At 33.7% G+C, this 26,948-nt stretch overlaps 1 protein-coding gene across 1 annotated transcript in view; it reads right to left on the bottom strand.

The window, feature by feature from the left end:
* The window catches only part of LOC123668453 (circadian locomoter output cycles protein kaput-like), a 71,896-nt gene extending 47,204 nt beyond the window's left edge, over nt 1–24,692 (bottom strand). Inside the window, exon 1 of the mRNA XM_045602187.1 lies at nt 24,362–24,692. Within this exon, the coding sequence (XP_045458143.1) occupies nt 24,362–24,579 (218 nt within the window). The 5' untranslated portion in view covers nt 24,580–24,692. The remainder of the gene's footprint in view (nt 1–24,361) is intronic.
* Nucleotides 24,693–26,948: the final 2,256 nt, after the last annotated feature.

Here is a 26,948-nt window from a genome sequence, read left to right on the forward strand (position 1 = left end):
AATATACACCGGAATGACTTCGCCAACTTCAATTACTGTGACATTGTACTACTTACTAATATATAGTTAAAAATTATAACAATTATTTATATGACACAATTTAAATTAACCGATGAAGAGGCGATTACAGTAACGATTGCGTTATCAATAACTATTGTCAAACAAAGATTGCAAACATTTGGAACGTACCCAGCTTCATCTATGCAGGAGCAACATTGTTATAAAATACTAACAAAGTAAATAAAAATTTATCTTACGGTAATTATGATTTAAAAAAAATTTTAATTATCTTATTTAGAAGGTACTTTAATTAAAATAATAAATACGTTGTTAAAAATCATTAACCTGTGTATATCATCTATATATATTTTATATATTCAATTAAATTGCAATTATTTTTATATGTAAAGCTATGTTACGATATGAGTAGATATTCTAGTATACCATTTATTATTTTTTTTATATTTATTCACACCAATTAGTTACAATGTCCATCCAAAGGTTGCTTGGAACAATAGATAAGATTGCCTTTTGTACTTTTTATTGTATTTCAATTTATTTAAATTATTTTTCTGGTATACAATAAAGAGTACATTATTGATATTAATATTATCTATCTATATAAAAGAAAACAAAACGCCAAAATATATATACCCTGATAAATTCCAAAAGACTACACCGGTTGATAACAATTTTTTGTGTATGTTATTGTCAGGAAAAAGTTTGTATAGAAAGAAAAAACACTAAAAAATACTATTTTACTAAAATAATTGGCGTCACATTTACAACTGTATTTTATTACATTCAATATAATTAATTTTAATAGATTATTAATTTTATTTCATTTAACATAATGAATTTAATTCGTATAAAATTAAACGGCTCAATAAAAGGATTTCAAAAGGTATATCGTGATTATTATTACCATGATACTAATAAAAAATTATAATAAGAAAGTTTAAAAAATGTGATCTTTCCGCTTTCCCATGCCTTTGTCAATTAAGAGCCATTTCACAATTTTACGCTCTGCAAGTTTAGGTAAATTTGGTCGCATCGCGCGAGTCGTACGAGCCGCGCGATCTTTGTGCTAGTAAGTATAGTGTGACAACCAAAAGAGCATCTTGATCATTTTCTGATGTATAATAAAAATTATAACTATAGTATAAAATGTTTTTTACATAATTAATTTGTTAAAAATTTCAAGTATGTTATATAACAACAGTCAATAAATTCAAAATAAAAATAAAAAATCAATTTTATAATTATTATTTTTTTTAATTGATTTAGTTTTTTCAGTTTACGAATGAATCTAATATTTACGATATGAATAAAATAGCATTTTATGACATCGACACCGACAAACATATTAATTAACAAATAACAAGACAAACAGATTGAAATGCCTATTTGTATTGATAATGTGAGAAAAGAAAATTAAATTATACATTTGTTTACAGAAATTATCATTATATTATTTTACAGTCATTTTCGTAATATGTTTATTTTATTTATATTTTATTATAAAAGTATCAAATGCGGTTTATCCGCTATAACAACAGGCGCTTGCCGCGTGTGAGCGAAAGAGACGGCTCCGCAGAATTTGGCGTGGACCTTACCTCTAAGAGCGCTAGCGCTCGACTGATTTACTGGGCTTGATGCGTGGTAATATATACTATCTTTTTATTATTTAATATAAAATGTATTTAAAAATGATTACATCTTTTAATTATTTTTTTTGTATTCCTTAATGATGTAAGTTTACTTTGATAAAGATAGTTCGTTAAAATTTCTTAGTTTTCTAAGAAATATATCGCTTTTAAAATTGTACTTATTTGGAAAATATTCGTAACTTTAAATTATTTTTATCGTTTAATAGAGATACAAATGGAATAAAAATCTGCGATAGTGTGCAACAAGATTGTATTCCACATATTACGAAAAGTAGGACTTCAAAGTATACATTGCGACAGTTTACCCAGGGAGGAGGCTGATGAAAAGGTTAATAATTTTATACACATAATATAAATCAAAATTCTGATCTGACTATGGACTACAACAAAGGTTGCTCTATGATATTTCAAGAATATAAATTACATTATTGCATCCAACACTGAGATTAACGACGTCAAAATATTACAATTTCGCGGATTGTTACCGATTTTTGTGAAATGGCTCTTAAGCTGCGTGCCGCGCTTCTTCCTCGTCTCTGGCGGCGATCAACTTCGGGGTATAGCTATTCCTTATTAATATATTTTTTAATCAAATTTGAACTACTCTGTAAAAAGTTATGCATGGTCAAACATAAAAAATATACATGTGGTGGCTTTAGAACCTCCTTTTTTTTTTGATATCGCAGGGTAACCCATTTACGGGTGATATCCAGGATGCCCGGGTAGGCATTCCTAGACCGTATGTCGGCTTAGCACTTGGGGGTGCACTACCGACCAAAACCCCAGCGGGAGCCTTCAGCCGCTTTAATTGGAGGGTCCCGGATCTGCAGGCAACAGGATCCCTCCAGCGACAGGCTGGCCTCGGCGAAAAGACCAGACTTCTCCTCCATGGGACTGTCCGGCTCACCTCTGAACAATCCCGACGACGCAGTGCTGTGAGTCTAGGACAAAAAAAGAAAAAAACAAATTTCGGTTTCCTACAAATCGGTATTGCCGTTTTAAAAATAATGAGTTCCTACACAACGAGCACCAATTTTTATTAGCTGGATAGTTTTCATTCGCTTATAATGACACTTTGAATGTCTCACTTTGAATGAATACCGCTAACTACCTTATCAGTCGTAAATCGTCTGTTGTGCAAAGTGCATTGTGAAAAGAAAGTGTAACGTTTTTATAAACTAACAGCTATGGAGATTAAAGGCCAAGGTATGTACTTTAAATTATTATAGTTTTTGAGTCTATACGTTGTCTTTAACTGTGTATGAAATCTATCCAAAGTTGCTATTGAAAATAAGTATAACTCGGTGCATTTTAAAACTTTGAAGAAAGTTTTAAAAAAAATATTGCATAACATTGCATACTTGTAACATTTTATTATTACTACATTGGTATACTTTAATTTTCAGTACAGTTTAAGTGCTTCCGTTTGCGACTTTTTTTTTATAATATCTTTTTCAGAGAGAAGGAAATCTATCAAAAACTCCGGGTAATCTGGTAGAAGTATGGTTTGAAACGGAAAAAAGTGGTCGAGAATCAGCTGTATTTGAGAGAATTTGTTCTCTTTTGAACTTAGCCGAGTGCTCTGATACTCTTTGTAGTGAACTCTTGACACTGAGTCGGTTATTTTGTTTAAATATGAGCAATAAGTGGAAAGAAGTTAGTCGTAGCCGCCAAAGACTTTATCAACGCCACGGAGGTTGGCTACAACTGGAGATTCGCCTGCCAGAAAGTTTTAATTAATTTAAACTAATTTAATTTAAATTATTTTAAATGATTATTTAATTTAAAATAATTTAGTTTGGCTATTTTGGTAGATGAAGTAAGTTAGAATGAATATTGTATTTTTTTTACCTTAATTAAGATAAATATAATTTTATATTTATTATTGTTATTAGATTAAAGAAGCTAAAAATTATTATACTAGACAAAATTAACAAAATTATGTACGAAATATAGTTTATTACAGCATTAAAACTGTGTTATGATTTTTGTCCATCGCGCCATACATTTCACTGCACTGTGCGACGCCATGATTAGAGCAGGACCGGGTTCCCATCCCGGCCCGACATGGGCACAGGGGCGTTACTGGAAACGCATTAAGTAGCGCCTCCTACGCACCCCCGTTCGTCGCCTGCGGACGGAGGCCTCGTCGGCGGCCCCCTCTCTCATCCGCTCGTCGTTCTCCTTCTGGGACATTACTGTCTCGCAGAAGGAGACCTTAGAAGGAGGCTTTAGAACCTCCTAACCTAACCTCGTCGGTAAAAAATTACTTATTCAACCACATGATGTAAACTTTTTTAATGAATTGAACTGATTACGTAATTTGTCTAACTAAGACTAAAGATATAAATAAAATAATAACTTTAAAAAAAGCCTCCTACGTGAATAACCTAATAGCAAATCACAAGACATGTACAAAGAGAGAATGATTTGACTTATCATTCAATTTCTTGCCTCCGACTGCACATTATATACAATGATGCAGAAAATTTCGAAGGACTACCGTTATAATATTTTTAAGTGTACAAGTACATAATGTTTCATATTGTTTCGATTTATTTCGCTAGCTTTGTATAATTATTGAATTTTTGTCTTTTCCCAGCCTTTTCAGTTGATTTTCTATTAGTAGTTCTTCACGCAGGCGGTTTTTTGTTTTTCTAATTATTATTTTTACATTTTTGGTAAATATAAATTGTGGAACTTCATTATCATGATTCAATTATTTTTAATTATTTTCACAGTAGCTTAGTTGACAAGATCTCGTTCCCATACAAATAATTGCTGTCCTCGTGACTAGTTCAGCTACTCATTGATGCATTAATTTAAAAATATTGTATGAAAGTGCAATAATTTCTATTTTTTATGATAATCTATAATACTTTCCAAACCCATTTACAGTATTTCAAAACCAAATTCGTCTACACATGTTTCGTTAAAAATCAAAAAATCCACTTATTTTTATTTTATTGTACCTATATGTCATTTGAAATTTATATTTCTATTAAAAAAAGTTGCATAATATAAGACTCTTCACCCGAGACATATGAGTTATCATAGTTATCATTATCTCAAAACCAAATTCGTCTACACTTTCGTTACGAACCAAAAGAACGGACAAAAGACTGTATTTTTGGCAAAGAGGTCACACTGATAATTATACGATAATGTACAGTAAGTATCTGTTATGTCGATACAGCTTATAATATTCCATTTCGTTAAACCTTAAAAAAAATTATGCTGTATTAAAAATTCATAGTTTGTAAAAGCACATAAAAAACTAACTTTAATTATATTTTTGTGTTATGACTCTTCTATAAATGTGTACAGAGAATTTATTTTGAGATTTCGAAACCCACTAGAAATGAAAATTACGAAATTGCAATTAAATTAACAACCAAAAATAGTAACAAAATATTCTTTAAAACACTAAAAAATTCAACAACATTCGAACGCTTAAAATAAATACATTAGCATACATAGTCTCGTCTGTAAATATAGACGTAACATTATTTGTTAATCTCCAGACATCAAAAGTCATATCTCTAGCGACTTTTAAAAAGCATAAATGAATTTGTAATAGCACGAGTAATATTTAAATAGGTCAAACTATAACTCAAAAGATGTGGCACACGATTTCACCTGTGTTGGTAATAATGCCTACATATTCTTTTGCTACGACTAAGTAGTGTCATGTATTATGTAGCCTATGCGACTTGTGAATTATAAAGCTTCCTAATGAAAACCGATTGAAACCTACCGGTTTACCGATTGAAAACAAGAAAACAAAACGACAAATACTTATATGTTATGAGACATACGGTTCAATACAGTTGTAGGGACGCAATTTTGGAAACGAGCCCATCCGATGGTTGGTAGACGCAGAAAATCACAATGTTATTTGATAGCAATTATTAAGAGTGTTATACGTTACTAATAATAATTTAAGAACATTTTAGGACCTTTATTTTATTAACAGTTGTACCTGCAATAATTTTATAGAGCTAAGCTAATTTCATTCTTGAAGCATATCGATATTTTTCGATATGTTTGTTTTGTTAGTAAACACCTTTTAAGACTTAATAGTATACATATCATAAAGCTAAAACTTACAAAGGGACAACAGAAATGCGTCTAAATTATTTTCGATTCTAAGTTATTTTCGGTTTTAAGATCTTTCAAAAGGACCAAATATAAAAATGGCTGTCGAAAACCTGTAAAATCCAGGTTCAGGACTGTAAAAATATTTATATAGAAATACTATGAAAATGTTACGTTGAATCATAGTTTATCGAGGTATTTATATCAAATTTTCAGAACTATTAAGGAAGTTAGACGTTGTCTTAAGATTTGCCACATATTTAAATAAAAAAATCTTTGGTAGTTATTATTTAAAATAACAGTAGATATTACTATAGAATGCAAATAGTAAAGTAAAAGAAGAGTGAAGTAGTTATGGGCTGGTGTTGTTAAATTTCTGCTTGCCACAGGAAAAATTTGAAGGCATACTGATCAGTCCAACCGTAAAATGAGATTTGTCGAACATTGGGATAGTTATAGTTAAATACAGTACAGCCTATGGCTTTGGTTTCTCAGATATTGTATTTGTATTAGAGCAATTTTATTATAAAAATTTATATAAAATGAACCATATGAAAACGATTACATACTATTTTTTTCATTAATGAAAAATCAAGACTAAGTATAATATTTGCGTATTATATAATACATATCCGCTTATAAGTTGCACAATATCTTTATCAATAGAGTCGTATGCAATATTTTAATTACTATTTTAAATTTAAACCGACTAAGGTACAAATGGACAGGTTACGAGCTGCGTAAGCGATTTGATATTAAACGTTGCGTTATTAAATATTATATTACATAATTACAAAAGCAAAATATATGTTTTAAAATATCATCCTAATAAGCAATTATTTTTATTGAATATAATATTAAATAGTATAATTTATATAAAGTTGGTGACCCAAGAAAAATGAGAATCCTAGACATATTGATTAATTTTATTATTTATAATATTTGAATTTGTTGGTACTGTTAAATATTAAACTGTTTTGAATATGTACAAAATTGTACAGTTATATTTTCCACGAAATCATTTTATGCCACTACGCCTCCTGTCATATCGTCTCACTCATAGTCGGCTTTGGCTATAAATCGTTACAGCCAAAGCAATATAGTTAATTATATCAGATTTCAACCATTTTCCGACACTATTCTTCTTATTACAGTGAGTTCTTTAATTTTCACAATTAGCTACGTATTGTCATTTAGGTACGATGAAACAGTTAATAATTGTATAGTCATAATGAAGAAAAAATATTTCTAGAATTTATTACAAGTACCGTAATAAAGTAATACTTTAAATAATGAAAAAACCCTCTTAAAATTACTTTTTACTATGAAGACTTTCGAAATACATCGCTAAATTTAGTAGTGAACTTAGTTGACTTGTTAATTGTAAATATTGACTCTGGTACCCCTCCCCCCCCCATTAAGGTTCCTAGATCTATATAGAAATCGTAGACACAGGTTTATATTCCACCTTATGTATTCTAAAGATATTATGTAGGTTACGTTGTGAAACAATTCGTATAGAGTTTATTTGCAAAGGCTCAGGTAGAGCTAGTATAAATGACTCTAGAACATAAACTAAAAATTAAAAACAATTAAATTATTTAAGAAATATCACTAATAACTACTGTTTTAGTTTAATTGATGTTAAATTTTACTGATTTATAATTATTAGTATTGAAATCACGGACTTTGTCAATAAAACGTACGGTAATCTGTCGCCATGATAGTTGGCTTTTACACGAGGTTTGACACAATCGCCGTTGACTGGTTATATGATGAGTAGACGTGTGACATCACGCGTACTATTGTTAAAACCAATTTGCAGGGATAGTGTCTATATGAGAATTAATTGTGGCCTTGATTGCTATATTTGTGAATTTTTCAACGTGAATCTCTTTATTTTATCTAAGGAACTGAAAAAAAGCGCGCTTTTTGATAACTTGTTTGATTTTTATTTCTCTTAATAGAATATTGAGTCAAGGGTAGGCAATTAATTCCATAATATATTTAATATAATGGAATTAACTGATTTAAAAGTCTAAAAATAAAGACTTTTGTTAGATCGATTACTGAAAGTTTTCTCTTTGTTGTTTTAAAAAACTCTCAAACGTTAATAAACCTGACTGCCGCGAAATTATCCGCAAGAAGTGTCTTAATCTTCTTAGTCAATAACACTTCAGTGTTAATTTTTAAAACATAGTATCAAAGAAAAATAGAGTATAAAGAAGTAAAAGCGACGATAGTTGTTCTTAGTAATAATAAAATTACTTTAAAAATATTATGTGAGAAATATTTCGTTAATTTCGAGCCACAAAGGGAAAATTTTAATCGTAAGTATTGTGAAATACGACTTTTAAGGATAACTGAACTCTATCAAAACCAACCTGTTAATGTTTCTCTTATGAAAAAACACTCCTAAATAATAGTACATCATATCACAAGCTCAAGGGATTAATTTCCTACCGGAAACGATTACTTTGGGTGAGTTTTCAGACATCGTCGGAGGACCCACAAAAACAAAGACTGAAAAGAAACAAACATATAAATAGCAAGTCCGAACGGGAATTTAACTTTCAACCAAAGCCGTTAATAAAACTTTTGCGTTTATTAGATCAGAGTAGTCGACTATTAACGTATTTTGTATTGTTAGTAGCTCATAAAAACTTCTATATATCTCCTTATTAAAAAAAGATCATCACTCATCGTCATCATCATCACTTCAGCCTATCGCAGTCCACTGCTCCACAAGTTCGCGCCAAAAATGGCGTGAACTCATGTGTATTGCCAATAGTCACCACGCTAGGCTAGCTGGTTTTGTCGCACCAAAGACGCTGCTGCCCGTCTTCGGCCTGTGTATTTCAAAGCCAGCAGTTTGATGGTGATCCCACCATCGGTTAGCTTTTTGAGTTTCAAGGTGGTGGTGGAACTGTCTTATCCCTTAGTCGCCTCTTACCACACTTACGGGAAGAGAGGGGGTGGCTATATTCTTCATTGTCGTAACCACAAAGCACAGAAAAAGATATAGACAAAAATTTGTTAAAAAAAGAACATTTACTGACTATAAATAGCTTTATAAGCTAATAGTATCACACGTTGTTTGCCATGCATGTATATTTTGTAGCCATTTATCGCATTATGCATCGTTAAGAGTGACAGTGAATATTCTAATATTAAACGTCACGTCTGTCTGGTTGAAGCAGACAGCGTGCGGCATATCAGCAATCAACTCTTTTATGACGAACGCATTCAGTTTGTTACGTAATTGTATCTCCATCGGTGTGAACAATACTGTCCAATATACATTGTCTGTCAGATTTTTTTTAAGATACTTTGTATCCACGAGGAGAGATGGCCTAATGGATAAAAAACGTGAATCGATACAGACAATAAAGAATTCAAATTCAGGATGTATGCCTGAATTTTTTTAGAACATTTTTATCAATGAAACAGATTTTTGGAAACGTGCACGTTTACTCTCATCACATTTTGCGATCTCGATAAAACATATATAATTGTATACCTACAAATCCACAGTGAGTTGTTGAGGACTTGATTTAATATTGTCGATCGATATTCCTGGACTTGCAGGGGTGGATGCTAGTCTGGATGTAGATCTATATATGTTAACTGCTAACAGTTAATGACTTTAAGCTCATTCGCCATTCTATGGGTATAACATTACGTTAAGTTCCGCAATAGCTAGCTACCATTGTATTGTCTTAGAAATGCTATAACAAACGAGCCATCAAATATATAAATAAATAAACGTTTTATACATTCAACGGCCATCAGTAATATTTTCTTCTGTTTTGGGGGTCCGGAAACATACAATACACAAACACTAACGCCCCTACCACGATAATATGGCCGATACAAATGTCTGTCGCGAGCAGGGGTCGCACCAGCACAACAGCCAGTGCTGCGACCGCTGCGCAACTTATACTTAGGTCCACAGCTTATTTCAATTTTTAGTTTATATACATCTTGATAGATAATAGACACTTATCGTAAGATTTCTATCAATTTATTCAAAACCTTAACAATTTATACACCAAAACCTTTTATAAGAATCACTTTGTCAATTCGTGAAAACCGCATGAGAATTCATTAAGTAGTGTTTATACTTATCGAGAACAGGCAAGCAGACAGAAACAGCAGTGGACTTGGTTTTGTTATATGTAATTTTAACAATAACTAATTTATCTATTTTTATATTTATTTATTTATTTACTACCTATACAAATAAATAAAATTGGAGTGTCCATTTGTAATATTAAAATAACCGCTTTATACTAAATGTATATGGATTTATACACCGTACATATACCAAAATAACATTTTTAATACTTTTTATCGGTTAAGGCGCCTTAGCATTTCTATTGCTGCACTGCAAGAAACCAGGCTTCCGGATGAGGGCTCATTGCGAGAGCAAAACTACACCTTCTTTTGGAAAGGCAAGGACTCAAACGAACATCGTGAACATGGCGTGGGCTCTGCAGTCCACAATACTTTACTAAATGCCATCGAAATACCGCGGTCTCTGACGGAGCGTATAATGATCTTACGGCTTAACACTAAATGCGGCTTTGTCACTTTAATTTCCGCTTACGCTTCTACACTAACCTCGACTGCGGAATCAAAAGACGTCTTTTACGTCGATCTGTGCAACGCTGCACGCAAAGTACCACCCGAGGGTCGATTGTATATACTAGGTGAGTTTAACGCTCGTGTGGGACAGGACAACGCCACCTTTCCTGAATGCCTTGGCTATCATGGCGTGGGTAAGCAAAACGAAAATGGCCAACGTCTACTAGAGTTTTGCTCTAAATTCCAGCCGTGTGTTACAAACACTTATTTTAAAGGAAAACTAATGCGTAGCGTCTCCTGGAGGCACCCCCGTTCTGGTCATTGGCATCAATTGGACCCTGTCTTAACCAAAAGAGGGGATCTTTTGCCCACACGAGAACGTACCACCGCACACAATGCGACACAGATCACTCTCTAGTGGCTAGCAAAATTCGTCTTTCGCCAAAAAAGATTCGTTCCTCCAAAACCCTTTTTGTCACTAAATACCTCATAAATATCATTAGCATCCCCATAAAATATTATGTAATATTTTGTTTATGTAGTATATATGTATATATTTATTTGTATATATGTATGTGTATGTATATGTGTATGTGTATATCTATGTATATTTACTTCTTTTAATATCATATTGCTTGTTTCGCTTCAGCCTGTAATATCCCACTACTGGGCATAGGCCTCTTTCCCCATGTAGGAGAAGGATCAGAGCTTAATCCATCACGCTGCTCCAATGTAGGTTGGCGGATATATTACTATGAGTAACGATCGCTATCAGGTGTACATGATAACAACCGGGACCGATGGTTTAACGTGCTCTCCGAGGCACGGATTGCTTCTTAACTATATGCCAATTCTTTATCACTTGTTTGTACACTTCTCTACCGCTTCTCTTTTTCTATGCTATGTCCTATGCCCAAAGGTTGTCTGGAAGAAATCACTCTTAGCGATAAGACCGCCTTTGTACATCTTTCTTTGTATGTATCACTTTTTTTTGTAATGTTTCTTTGTGGTGTACAATAAAGAGTATTTATTTATTTCTTTACCCTTGGACAGAAGACCTTAAACCTTCCCAAAACTAGGGATCCTGAGTTAGTGGAGTCTTTTAGTTCAACCGTGCGACATCAGACGGCTATTTGGAATGTGAATGCTCCTATTGAAGTAGAATGGAAATCCATCAAGGAGTTGCTCACCAAAACCGCTAGTGAAGTTTTCGTGATACTGTAAAGTGAAATCATCAGACTGGTTTTTCGAAAACCTAGATCAGGTTCAGCCTTTAATGGACTCCAAGTGACAGGCTGCACTCAACTACCACTACCACTAAGCTGCAAAATCTTGCTGAACGGGTATACCCTAAGGCCCAGTGTAGCTTTCGCTCTGAGTGGTCAACCACGAACATGATCTTTACCCTTCGGCATCTTCAAGAGAAGTGCCGAGAACAGAACACGCCCTTGTTGATCGCATTTGTTGATTTAAACAAAGCTTTCGATACGGTGAATAAAGAGGGGCTTTAATGGCCAAATGTCCGACGCTTTCGACATGCGGAGAGGGTTTCGCCAGGGCTGTGTGTTGGCACCCACTTTGTTCGGCATATTTTTTTCCTTGCTGTTGAAGGTTGCCTTTGGTGATGCACAACAGAGAGTTCATCTACACACAAAAGCGGATGGGAAATTTTTTGGTACCGCTCATTTGAAATCTACCCGTAAACGAGAGGATTTATCGATAGTCTGCTCTATGCCGACAACGTAGCCTTCGTGGCGAGAACTCCCGGAAAGCTTCAGACTTTGTTGGACAAATTTGCATACGCATGTTCGCTGTTCTCCATGTCGATGAATGCAACGAAGACCGTAATTCTAGCGCAAGGCTACACGTACCAGCCTTCTATCTTGCTGGAAGGTGAACCCTGGAAAGTAGTCGACAACTTCTGTTACTTGGGGTCAACTGTGTCGAACAATCTTTCCGTCGACGGGGAGATTGATATCCGCATCGGCAAAGTGGCCACGACGTCCGGCAAGCTGCGTACAAGAGTATGGAATAACAAACACCTTATCGCAAATATTAAAATGATAGTATATCAAACTTGCGTATTAAGCATACTCTTGTACGGAGCAGAAACCTGGACGTCGTACGTCAAACAAGAGCGACGACGTAACACTTTCTACATGCGCTGTCTCCGTAGCATACTAAACATCACGTGCAAGGACAGAGTAACAAATGAGACAGTGTTGGGGATTGCACAGCTTCCTAGCGTTGTCGCTCTCCTCAAACCTGCCTGAGATGGCTGGGGCACGTGCACCGATTGAACAGTGCGCGTTTGCCCAGACAAACCTTATTGGGCCAAATTGCGTTTGCAAAGCGTAACGTGGGGCGACCCATGCTGCGTTTCAAAGATTGCGCTAAACGAGACATGGTTGTATTTAGCATTGATCGCAACTCTTGGGAAGACCTAGCATCGAACCGCAATAAGTGGCAGAAGACCATCTTCATGGGTTGCAAAACCTACGATAGCGCCTGGCTCGAAGACCTAGCTCAAAAGCGTACCAAGTCATCAGACATCTGTCAAGATGTTACAGGCCTTATGATGATGTCTGTCTGTCTGTCTGTTTGTTCCGGCTAATCTCTGAAACGGCTAGACTGATTTTGACGGGACTTTACTGGCCGAGAACTGATATAATAAAGTGAAACTTAGGCTACTTTTATTTAAGAAATTTATTTATTTCATAACTCTGCAAACTGGACAATATTTTTTTTAATTCCACGCGGTCGAAGACGTGGTCACAGCTATTATTGTATAAATCTCTCCAGTACTTTTTATTTTTATTTAACTCTTAACAAACGTCTTTTTTTTATTCAATTTTCCAGAATAATTGAACTGGATTTTATTTAGACAGTGTGTAAGTTCTTTAACATTTTTCCGCGAGTCATAGGAAACATCAGTAAACATTACAATATTGGAAAATACAGCGTCAATATTGATTCTCAATTATTATTTCTTACAGAAATATTCCAATCAATATGAATGCTAACTCAAGAGAGTTCAGATAAGGCACGCACTAGCTAAAATGGTTAATACGTAACCTATTCTGTTCCTTGTGTATATTAGCGACATGTTTGAAGGCGTGTCGGGATTAAAAGACATCATTTGTTACGCCGATGATACAGCAATATTCTTTCAAGGTACTACATGGGAGGAAACCTACAAAGCAGCAGAACAAGGAATGTCACGTGTAGCTGATTGGCTTTTGAGAAACTTGCTGACGTTAAATATTAATAAAACTAAGCACATAGCCTTTCACAAAACGCGCAAATCACAACCTCCCGCAACGGCATGTTTAAAATTACATACCTGCAGCCTAATACCCTCATACTGTGATTGTCATCCGATAGCTCGCACAACCAGTATAAAATATTTGGGTGTCATAATAGACGAAAACCTGTCTTACAAAAACCACATAACCGATATGGCATCGAGAATTCGCAAAACTACCTTTGTGTTTAAGTCCCTCAAACACTCAGCTCCCGATAACATTATGTCGTATGTGTACAGGGCACTGTGTCAGCCCCTTATCCTCTATTGTATAGGAGTCTGGGGTGGTGCTGCCAAGTCAATTATGATCGGAGTCGAGAGAGCTCAGAGATCAGTTCTTAAGGTCATGCTTGGCAAGCCATTTAGGTATAGTTCGGATCTACTATATAAAGATTGCGAGTTGTTAAGAGTTCGGCAACTGTTCATACTAAGAGGTGTAATGTCTATACATAAAGTTGCAGTAGCCTTACCAGATCACGAGCACAGACTTAAGCAGCGAGTATACCGAATTCCGGTTCCCTCTTCACGAACAACCTTTGCAAAACGACATCCTCACTACCTTTTACCGCGCCTATATAACCGCGTACACAGTAAAATAAAAATAAATGCTCTCACTACTCACGAACTGAAAGAAGTACTTGAACACTGGTTGTTGGGGCTGGGTTATGCAGAAACAGAAAACTTACTATAAATAATGGGGAAAACTTCTGTACCCACACACACGCACTCACACGTACACGCTCTCACACGCACTCACATGCACACGTACACACACATACACACACTTATAAATACACGAACACAACGAGAATAAGTTATTTTTTCGTTTAATATTATGGTTTTATTATTTTATTTTAATTTATTTTGTTTAGTAATTGTATATAAAATAGTTTATATCGGCTCGTGCTGTGCCTAAAAACTATTCTTCTGGTAATTGCATGCCTGGTTTCTGCGATACAAGCTATGCTTTGTGCAGATGCCGTTAGAAATAAGTTCATTGTATAGTCTTTCATGGCAATAAAGATTATTATTATTATTATTATTATTAAGTAATGCTTTTAGTTAGATAGAGTATTCAATTAAATAATAGCTGATAATCACAAGTATTCCAATTATTAAATTGGTAATCGTATTCTTCGCAGAGCTGAGTAAATGTTCCAAGTAAATGTTGTCACCAAGCAATTAATTAATGTCCTATCACCCCATTTTCTGTTCAGTTTGTTGTATTAGTTTTACCCCCAAAGCCAAACAGAATAAACAGATTTATCAATTAAGTATTGAGTTTGAGTAGTACTGAGGCTTTTAGCCTATCAACGTCTTAATTATCAGATTGTATTTGATTCTTGATTGGCCGTTAGCAAATCTAACAGTCTAAACTTTTATTTAAATCTTTTTTATTAATACTTTAATTTTGTTATAGTTTCAAAACTACGGTGATTGTTATATACAAAGGACTAGACAGTTCATGCGAACTATGGTAAATTCATTTCTATGATTTTTAGTGTAATATTTATAAGCTTTATTGAAAATTGAAGGGAGAACAACAATTTTTTTGAACAAATAAATTGACATAAAATCTTTATCTAATATATAAAAAATAGGTAAAAAAACTTTTTAAGTTAAACGGTTTTATGTTAAACATACATTGCAATGTTTAAGATAAATGTACTAAAAACCAAAAAATAATAAAATAGATACAGTCGTGGGAATTATAAACATATGCATAGACTAGACTAAAATAAAACCGTGGGGCACGTCAATTGTCTACAATCGTTGATTAAAATGTTTGTTTTGTAATGTTACACTATAATTAGGCAGTTGTTCAACCGACAACGATGGACGTGTGATAAGTAGGGCTAGAATGTGGAAACAAGCTAGCAAGCTCGATTATAAGCGAGTTTTAGGGTTTCATAGTGGTGAGCGAGTAGTACTTTTATCATATGTTTTGTCGATTAAAGACAAACTACGAGCAGTGAAACGATTCCTCGCCAGTCAGCAGTGTGAATGTCCAACGATAAACTAGTTGAAACATCTCTTTTATTTACATGGAGTGTATAACTATTGGAATTTCCATGAGCAAGAAAATAGTAAGTAATTTCCTCACCGTCTGCGGGCCAACTGCCTATTTTAACGACGAATTAAACGATTCTTCTATCGCACATTAAGTCGATAATTTGTAGACAATTGACGTGCCCCACGGTTTTATTTTAGTCTAGTCTATGCATATGTTTATAATTCCCACGACTGTATCTATTTTATTATTTTTTGGTTTTTAGTACATTTATCTTAAACATTGCAATGTATGTTTAACATAAAACCGTTTAACTTAAAAAGTTTTTTTACCTATTTTTATTTTCTAGTTTTTAGTTTTTATTTCGCATTCTGTTTAATTCATTTAGTGCTTCATTATTGCAAGGCCCATCTTAAATATTGAGGTTGTATAGTGCACTGTATTCTTCTTATCAAGCCCTTTTATTTGATACCCATATTGGTGGGATTGATAAAAAATTGTTATCAGACATTTGGTAGCGGTGGCCAGCTTAGATTTCAATTTTGCATAGTAAAGTGTATTCTACTTGTTGAGACCTTTCATTTGATACCCATGTTGATGGGATTGATAAAACCTAAGCTATCCGCAATTTTGTAGAGGCCGCCATCTTGGATTTTAATTTTATATAGTACATTGATTATACTGGTTGAGCACTTTCATTTGATACCCATATTGATGGGATCAATAAAACCTACGTTATCCGCCATTTTGTAGCGGCCGCCATCTTGTATTTCAATTTTTTATAGTATATTGTATTCTGCTTGTTGAGCCCTTTCATTTGATACCCATATTGATGGGATTGATAAAACCTACGTTATCCGCCATTTTGTAGCGGCCGCCATGTTGGATTTCAATTTTTTATAGTATATTGTATTCTGCTTGTTGAGCCCTTTCATTTGATACCCATATTGATGGGATTAATAAAACATGAATTATCCGCCATTTTGTAGCGGCGGCCATCTTGAATTTATAATGATAATGAATAAACATAATTGTATTGTCACCAAAATCCAAAGTGTATACAAAATTTCAGATTAATCGGTTGACAGGAAGAGGGTGAGATTTGAATTACTAAATTTGACCCAAGAATAAATAATAAATAAAAAATAAATAAAACCGTTTAACAAACGGGGTGAGCTAAATAAAACCGTTTAAAAATTCTCGTGTTGCGGTGTTTGTAGTTAAACTCCTCCGAAACGGCTTGACCGATTCTCATGAAATTTTGTGTGCATATTGGGTGGGTCTGAGAATCTATCAACATCTATTTTTCATTCCCCTAAATGCTAAGAGTAGTCCACCCCTAATTTTTTTTTTAATTTTGAGATAAATTATTAATTTTTTATTTTATTATGATTTGGCGTTGAAAAATACACACAACCCTAAATTTTCACCCTTCTACCAACAACCCCTATGTTTAAATAGCGTTTAGTGGCAAGACAACGTTTGCCGAGTCAGCTAGTATATATTATTATAAGTAAATTATGCATTTAATGTATACTAATATAATATAGATAAATAAGTTTAATTTAGGTACTTGAATGATCGATATGACGAATAATTACTTTAAAACTTTTACTTTAATTATTTATTCGATTTCGATTTTAAATTACTATTTCACAATCGGAATGAATCATTACATATTTTATAAGCGTGTCAAGCTTTGTTGAGCTGGCATTTATTATTTTTTTACAGACTGACTTTATTTCAAGTTTCCTATTAAGTTTGACGTATCTAGAAAAATCTACAATTCCCTTCAGAGTAGTGCCTAATGCAATAGAAGCAATTAACCAAATTATTTGTATTAATAAACAACATGTTACAACTTTAAAAGACCGGGTATTTTGAAAGAAATTACTATTAGACAACTTAATTAGTGGCTTAATAAACCCCTATTTTTGTAATATAATTTTAGAAATGTTACAAAAGCTCTATTGAAACATTTTTGATTGAACTTCTAAAGTCCTAGTCTTTAACGTAAGTTTCCTTTTTAAAGCAGAGTTCCTTGAAACTTTATGAATCTATTAACCTATACATTTAAGACCGACGGTAGCTACAGATTATTAATTAAAAAATATGATTTATTAAAGAATGATAATAATTCAAAAGTGCCTTTGAAGCCTACTTGATTTAAGAATTTTTTTATTTCATTTTGTACCACGCAACTTTGTATGGCTTTTAATTATTTTTTTATTTTCAATTATATTCGTCTAAATACACCTTCAATTTTATCGCAACCATATAATTGAAAATGTCAGATAGTAAACATTTATAATAACTTAAAAGAAGATGATTTGATTTTGTCGCCACAATACTTGAGAATAGAATTATATTATTATTTTTTTAAATCAAATAATTCTCTCGCTTTGAAGTAGTGTCCAGACCGGTTACATAGATTTTTGAGCGAAAAAACTGGAAATAACACAGACTCCGACTGAATTGAGGTTAAATAAAAGCGTATGAATGGAATTTTGAATAAAATTGTGTGTGTGCGTGTGTGTACGCGTATGTGTGTGCATGCTTTTGTGCACTTATGTCAGTTATTTTAGCTTTATTATTATTTTATTTATATATTGCATTCAAACAAAACTGGGGCTAGGTAAGTTGAATATGAAATAATTTGCGTATAAAACGTAATCTTCCAGTACATAGTAAATTCTATGTCTTCCCACGCACGTTATTTGCGCAGTGGAAAATGATGGACTGTACTGGAATTATTCTTTTACTGTACAAAGATATCTTAACATTTCTAATTCAATGATATAAGACTACTGACGATCGATCTGGTGTAATAGTGCGTGTGCCGTGTCGGCGGTGCATAAACACCGACGGTCACGGCTTTGATTCCCGCTCGGAGTGGATATTTGTGTTTATACAACTATTTATTTCCGGTCTGGTTGTTAGTCCTTGCGGGTCTCCCCACCCTGCCTCGGAGAGCACGTTAAGCTATTGGTCCCGGTTTTTATCATGTACACCTGATAGCGATCGTTACTCATAGTAAATAATATATCTGTCAACCCGCAATGGAGCAGCATGGTAGGATTAAGCTCTGATCCTTCACTGACATGGGGAAAGAGACCTATGCCCAGCAATGGGATATTAATGGCAGAAGCGATATAAAACTAATATTTCACACATATATATTTAAATATTTATGTGTTTGCCGTGGCCTGGACGTTTGTCCTTATATAATGAGTGTGTTTCCGAATCCCCCGACTCGGGAGTAAATCCTAGTAGGGCCGTTGAGGGTGAGGCGTTTTTAATTATTATTTATTTATCATACTAATATTATAAATGCGAAGATAAATAGTACGATAATCGTTCTTGAGGTGAAAACTTCAGGCACGTGTCCGAGCTAGTACAAAACTTTTTGAAGTTATACTTCTTTTTGCGCTTTATGGAAAAATGATAAGAGTAATTTTTTCCTGCACCCGCACACCTTCAAAAAAATCCGACACCCTAAAGTTAGCTAGTCAACGAATAAGAAAGAAGTTAGCAACGTGAAATTAGCTAGTCAATGAAGTATAACTTCTTGCGTGCGTACATAAATACACACAAACTTTTTTTTTCAAAAATGGTAAAATAAACCATTATGGCTTAATTCTCATCAACTAGAAACTACAAACTTTTCATTCAGATACATCTATCATATATACATCTCATTAACCACTAACTTTACTTTTATAAATAAGTCTATTTGTATATGTATAATATAAGGAAATTTTTGGTCATTTTATTTATTTATTACCTACTATTCCTTCTAAGGAACGATAAAACTATTATAAGAGTACTAGCGGACCGACAGACGTTGTCCTGTACGGAAAACGCGACCAAATTTGATTGCTTGCATACCGATACCAGCACCACCTCCAATTGAGATAAAAACTACCCTATCTCCCAAGTTGGACTAAATTACTGATGCTTATAAAAATTGATAAAAATTGGTTCAGTTATTTCAGAGTTTATCGCTAATATACATCGTGACACGAAATTTTATATATATAGATATTAATTTTAAAAAAATATTAAATTTTTACACATTACAGTAATCGTTCTTAAGGAGTAAAAGAAGTGTCGATAACATTTGTAAAAGGTTATCTGTGAGTTATTTAATAATTTTTACCTAAAAGTTTAACGCTCTGCTACACTTGCGTAGATTTATTAATTTATAAATCATATTAGTTAACTGTATTTACACGTAGAGTGTAAAGAAGTAGAAGACTCTAAGGAAGTAAGGTGTAGGTATAATTTAAAAGTTACAATTCACCTGTAAATGCTGGGCATAAGTCTATTTCTCCATGTAGGAGAATGATTGAGCACGTTAAGCAGTCGGTCCCGGTTGTTGTTATATTTATGATAGATATCTGATAACAATCGGTACTCATAATAGAGAAGGTATCCGCCAACCCGCATTGGAGTGGATTTTGTAGGCTCAATTGTGATTATGATTGTGACTTATGATTCTGTATGTCTGTCTGTAGAGCATCATCATTACAGCCTATACCGTCCACTGCTGGACATAGGCCTTCCCAAGTTTACTCCAAAAATAACGTGAACTCATGTGTTATGCCCATAGTCACCACGCTGGGCAGGCGGGTTGGTGACCGCAGGGTTGGCTTTGTCGCACCGAAGACGCTGCTGCCCGTCTTCGGCCTGTGTATTTCAAAGCCAGCATTTGGATGGTTATCCCGCCACCGGTCGGCTTTTTAAGTTCCAAGGTGGTAGCTGTGGAACTGTGTTATCCCTTAGTCGCCTCTTACGACACCCACGGGAAGAGAGGGGGTGGCTATATTCTTTAGTACCGTAGTCACACAGTATCAGAGCATATGCCTGTAATATTCAGCTGACTGTATAACAAAAATATATACATACAGCACATACTGTTTCAATAATGTAGTTTCATTGTTTTCACCTAAAATATTAACAAACATCAATCCATTTTCGTACATTTAGGATTTGTAATGCATAACAGTACTTTGTTATCAAACCGTTAGTACAATTACTTCGAATCGTGAAAATATGTTATTATTATTCCGTTGCTTTAAATACTGAACGCTGCGGCTAATATTACTGCACACATACAAATTCCATGTTATGAACCCAGTTCGAAATTAAATAAATAAGCAATTGAAAATATGTTTACGTGTATAGTTTTGCAAAGATAAAAATAACTTTTGATATGTATACGCCTTAGGTATTGCGTCTCTATGTAGCAATAAGTTGTGCTGTGTGGCTACGGCACTAAAGAATTTAGCCACCCCCTCTCTTCCCGTGGGTGTCGTAAGAGGCGACTAAGGGATAACAAGGTTCCACAACCACCTTGGAACTTAAGAAGCCGACCGATGGCGGGATAACCATCCAACTGCTGGCTTCGAAATACACAGGCTGAAGACGGGCAGCAGCGTCTTCAGTGCGACAAAGCCAGTACTGCGGTCACCAACCCGCCTGCCCAGCGTGGTGACTATGGGCAAAACACATGAGTTCACGTTATTTTTGGCGTAAACTTGTGGAGGCCTATGTCCAGCAGTGGACTGTATAGGCTGTAATGGTGGAGGGTAGCAATAAGTTATTCATTTACTAAATAGTTTTGACTTTCAATGTAGTGAGTGAAATCCATAATGAGGTATATTTATTGGAACTATATATACTAAAGGTTTGTGTGAAACATGATATTAGATTTTAAGACATCTTGAGGTACCTTAAGCGGCGTCTTTTATTGTCATAGTAGTCCTTGAAGTATAGAAACATATTAGCTGGGAACCGCGGTAAATGATTTTTTAACCACTTCCAAAAAAGGAGGAGGTTCTCAATTCGACTGTATTTTTTTTTAATGTATGTTACATCAGAACTTTTGACCGTGTGGACCGATTTCGACAATTTTTTTTTTAATCGAAAGGTAGTGTGTGCCAATTGGTCCCATTTAAATTTATTTGAGATCTAACAACTACTTTTCGAGTTATATCTATTAATGCGTTTTTACTTGACGCTTTTTTCGTCGACCTACGTTGTATTATACCGCATAACTTTCTACTGGATGTACCGATTTTGATAATTCTTTTTTTGTTGGAAAGGGGATATCCCTAGTTTGGTACTATGATAAAGAAGCTGGGCACTGATGATGGAATCTCAGAGAAATCGAGGGAAACTCTCGAAAATCCGTAATAACTTTTTACTGGGTGTACCGATCTTAATAATTTTTAATTTATTCAAAGGCTGATATTTATCATGTGGTCACATATAAATTTTATCGAGATCTGATAACTACTTTTTGAGTAATCTTTGATAACGCGTAGTTATTTGACTATTTTTTCGTCGATCTACGTTGTATTACTCGTCGATGTAATTGAAGTCGGTTTTTTTTTCGTTTGCGAGCAAACACAATTATTTTTGAAGTTTGCATGGAGTGTAAAAGTAAAAACTTTGTTTTGTTGAACGTTAATGTATTAAAGTAAAAAACTTACATTATTTGTTGAACGATTAAATGTTTATACTTTAAAAAACATAATAAAATAAAAATATATTTCAGACATATGTGACATGACTACATTATCAAGATGTTTTTTTTATATATTCTAAAATTGACTATACAACAGTCACTATCGAGGACATCAGCAACACTTATGTTCTAAACGCTGGTGGTCGAAAGTTTGATTCTCGCTCGAGTATATAGTAGATACAGTAACTATAACACATAAACTCATCGGTAGTCGGTCGGTCAAACGTCGATTATACAGTAAGACAAGTGAAAGAAAATGTTACTCATGGCAGAGAAATTGCTCGTCAAATCGCAAAAAAAAAAAACAGCAAACATCAACTGCAGCGTTTGAGATACTTCTTATCGTCAAGGGCACTAATTAAAGAAATCGATCACTCAACTAGTCAGTCGGTAAGAGAGAAACGGTAGAGAGTGAGAGGGGGGTGAGGGGGGGGGGAGTGAGAGAAAGAGAGACAGAGATTAAATATTCAATTTTTATGGATTTTATTTATTGAATGAATAAAGTAAAAGTCGTATATAAAACCGAAAGCTCCGTAGGGTCATGTTTTATGATACATAAATAAACATTCTGTTTTGTATTTTTATATTTTCAAAGATCTTAAATTTTTTTTTTATTTCACTCCAAATTATTTTTGTGTATGTGTATATAAGTAGAAACTTGTTTAGAAAATGTGTTAGTGTTGTATTGTGTATGACTGTACTATTGATTTTGTTTATTACCCAATAAAAATAAAATAAAAATATTACAATATTTGCTCGTGTTTGCTTCAATTACATCGATATTCATATAACGAAGGTATACAAAAAAATATTTATAATTGAAAAAAATATATACATATATTTGATAACGTGTACTTGACGTAAATACACGTTATCAAATATTATTCAAAAAGTAGTCATCAATGTCGATACAATTTAAATGGTTTTAATAATAAAATTAAAAAAAAATCTATAATAAACATTGATCGACGAAAAAATAGTCAAATAAATACGCATTATTATATATAACGCGAAAAGTAAGTAAGTACTTTTTAGGCAGAATTCGATAGATTTTTCGTTTGGGAGCAAACACAATTATTATAAATTTAAATTCAAATGTTTTATATAAGTTTGTATAATGTTTTTTAATTATTATATACAAGGCGTTAAGTGGCAATAACTTAGAAATTATTATAGTTTTTTCAAGTAACAAAATAATAAAATCGATAAAATACATACATGTATCTATAAATTATATTAATTTTTACAAATTAGTACGTAAATATATTATTTTTTAAATAATCATTGACTATATTTAATAAAAAATTTAACTATATCTTGCTTTTTTATGTATATGTCGGTCAAATTTTAAAAGTAATATAGCGAACTTACACGACAATAAAATATGCTATTTAAATTAAATTAAAAATTTGAAATACGAATGTCGCTTTAAAAAAATCAATCGAAATTTAACATTAACTATATAAAGTTTTCCAATATAATCTTAAATCATTAAAATATAAACGTAATCGTTAAATAAGTAAATCTTTGTAAACAAATTAAAAGTTTTTTAATTTAAGTGAACTAAATTATATTTAATGATAAATTTAAATATTCTGTTGCTTCGATAAAACTAAGCGAGTGAAAGGCATTGAATTTCTTATCGATACTTGGATAAACGATATCAATAAAATATTTGTGAATGACTTATTTATGTACTATTATCTCAGACGTAGTAAGCTCATTAGTGTCAGTTCTTAGCAAACAGTTCCAGCAATTTTCCATTATGAATTAATCAAATTCATGTAATAAACAATAAGGCATAGCGAATTTTAATTAAACAAAGTTTAATTAATAAGAATACACCGCTCATTTACTGAATACGTAGAAAAATATATAGAATATCAAAGAATTTTTAAACATTCCACTTAGCGAGTGCCAATATCTAACGAGTAATTAAAACTTCAACATTCCGAGTGATTTACATAGCGAGTGGCGGTATTAATAATCTAATCATAACAACATAATAAAACCAATAACCTAACTACGTTACAATGTATGAAACAAACGATAAATTAGACAGCTCACATGTGCCGATCATGTCACGCCAATAATATTAATTGATATAGCGGTGGACAAGAGATGTTATGTAATTACAATTAGAAAAAAAATGGACGTACCCCGGGGGGGTTGGATTGTAGTCGCATGGTTGCTGCATCCCTTGCTGGGCCGAGGAGAGTAGAACGGTCAGATTCGGTGAATGACATGGATAGGGCTGCGCTTGCAGCGGTAGGTACTGCGCCGGCGCATCCTGCATTTCCTTCTCCTGGTAGTACGGGTATGGGTACGCATCGTACGCGCAGTTGGCGTAGTCGAGATCAAGGAACCAATCGGCCATGTTCAATTCTTCGTGGTCGCTGGCGAACTAATACGTAGCATTGCACGCGTGCATCGTCCGGCACATCGCGCGCGCACTAACTGCGTCCCGCCCGCACCTCCTCGCACAGTAGCGATATAAACAACTGCAAATCCTTTATCTGCCTGCCTCGCGAATGCACTTCGGAGTCTAACAGCTGAAAAAAAATACTGCAGTTTTTAATGCAATTCTCTTTGATTAACTATTAATTAATTTCTTGATCATTTTGAACTTCAATCGTAAGTTTTTGGCAACAATGTCAACTATATTAAATTAGTAAAATCATTTATTAATTCCAAATTCATTTCATGGTTTTACTATTTATGTCTGTTTATCTTGCGTCAATATTTAATTTTTTACGTTAAGATTTATTTTAATGTTAACCTTATATATGCTTAGTAATAATAGCATATAATTAAGAAATGACCTTTGGAAAATTACAAGAAAATAACTAGAAATGCTCGAGTGATAACCTTATAGATGTTGGATAGTGCTGACCCGATGATAGGCGGTCAAACTAATTATTAAGATTCTGCGAGGTGACCGCACCTTTAATTTATTGAATCAATAAACTAATATTTTTTGCTATGTATTTTCATATTACAATTGCATTGAAGCACTCGTTATTTGTCTAGATTTTTCGCAATCAACAAATGAGATTTAACTTGGCACACTACGCTGAGTCGCATCAAACTCTCGATTACGTCATTAATTTATTAATGTTGAAATTGTAATAGTACTTTATTATATTGTTAATTTTCTATTGTGCTATAATTAAGGTAGTGTATGAAACGTTATTTGTTTCGCATTTGTATTTTCACGTACACGGCGTTCAGATCGTACTATCCTACTTACGTTTGAGAAAATCCCGAGGCGTACATCCGGCGCAATTTAATGAAGCGACTTGAACGGAGATTAAAACGTCTTTATAGAGTCTGCTTAACTTGCTTGACGTTAACAAACTGTTAAATACTAATTTATGAGCAAAATAGACTACAAATACACATTTGTGGCGCAAATATACTACAAATACACTTGGAACGTTTATTATGAATATCAATAATTGTGTTTGCTAGAAAACGAAATAAACATGAATATTAATTAGTGGTATCAGACATCTTTGTCAAAGTGATTAAAACGTGTTTGTGATAAAAAAAAAATACTATGTAATCGTTATTTGAAAATATAAATTAAATTTGGCGGTATATCAGTTAAATCAGCCTCACGCTAGGTATTTTTAGCGTGAAGCACTTGATAGTTACCTATTCTCCATAGAACTATGTCAAAAATTAACATTTAGCTACCAACGTGATATTTTTTAACTTTGAAATTAAATGGCTTTTAAACACTAGCTCCGTCTAATAACTAAAAAATTAAACTTTGAAAATTAAAAATAATTTAAAAATATCACATCTGAAGAACCATGAAAAATACTTACTACTACCACTCATAACTTAAAGGAATAGATGTACCTAGGTACATCTATTCTAACAAAAATAAGAAATGTCTCCTAATCAAGCCTCTTTCCCCATGTCGGAGAAGGATCAGAGCTTAATCCTACCATGCTGATCCAATGCGGGTTGGCAGATGTATTTTTTACTATGAGTAACGATCGCTATCAGGTGTACATGATAAAAACCGGGACCAATAGCTTAACGTGCTCTCCGAGGCAGGGTGGGGAGACCCGCAAGGACTAACAACCAGACCGGAAATAAATAGTTGTATAAACACAAATATCCACTCCGAGCGGGAATCAAAGCCGTAACCGTCGGTGTTTCGGCACCGCCGACACGGCACACGCGCCATTATACCAGAGCGGTCGTCGAAAAATGTCTAGTATACATAAAATAAAAAAATTATGTCCAATAACAAAGTTATTCAGAGGCATGACAGACAGATAAACAGAACAACAGATTTTTGCAAGAGTAGCACTTATATGTTTGACCGTAGCACTTCTATGTTGACACACTTTGCGACGCGTTGGCGTAGCGGTCAGAGCACTGGCTGTTCTGCGCTTGCGGTCGCAGCCTCCATTCCGGCACATGAAAAGCGTTTGTATTGGCCGTATAGAGGTTTGTCGTGGTCTGGGTGTTTGTGCTTGTGTGTTGTGTGGTCTGTTGAGTGCGAAACGTTTAATAATAGTATTAATATATAATATAGTAAAGTATTCTTATAATATAAAAATGAGTCGCTGAATGTGTTGCTAAGCGCAAAACTCGAGAACGGTTGGACCGATTTCGCTAATTCTTTTTTTAAAATATTCCTTGAAGTACGAGGATGGTTCTTACGGAGAGAAAAATTCTAAAAAAAAAATTAAATTTCCTGAAAAAGTCTAAAAGTCACTTTTCTAT

Source organism: Melitaea cinxia, chromosome Z (genome assembly GCF_905220565.1).
Source record: "Melitaea cinxia chromosome Z, ilMelCinx1.1, whole genome shotgun sequence".
NCBI lineage: Eukaryota > Metazoa > Arthropoda > Insecta > Lepidoptera > Nymphalidae > Melitaea > Melitaea cinxia.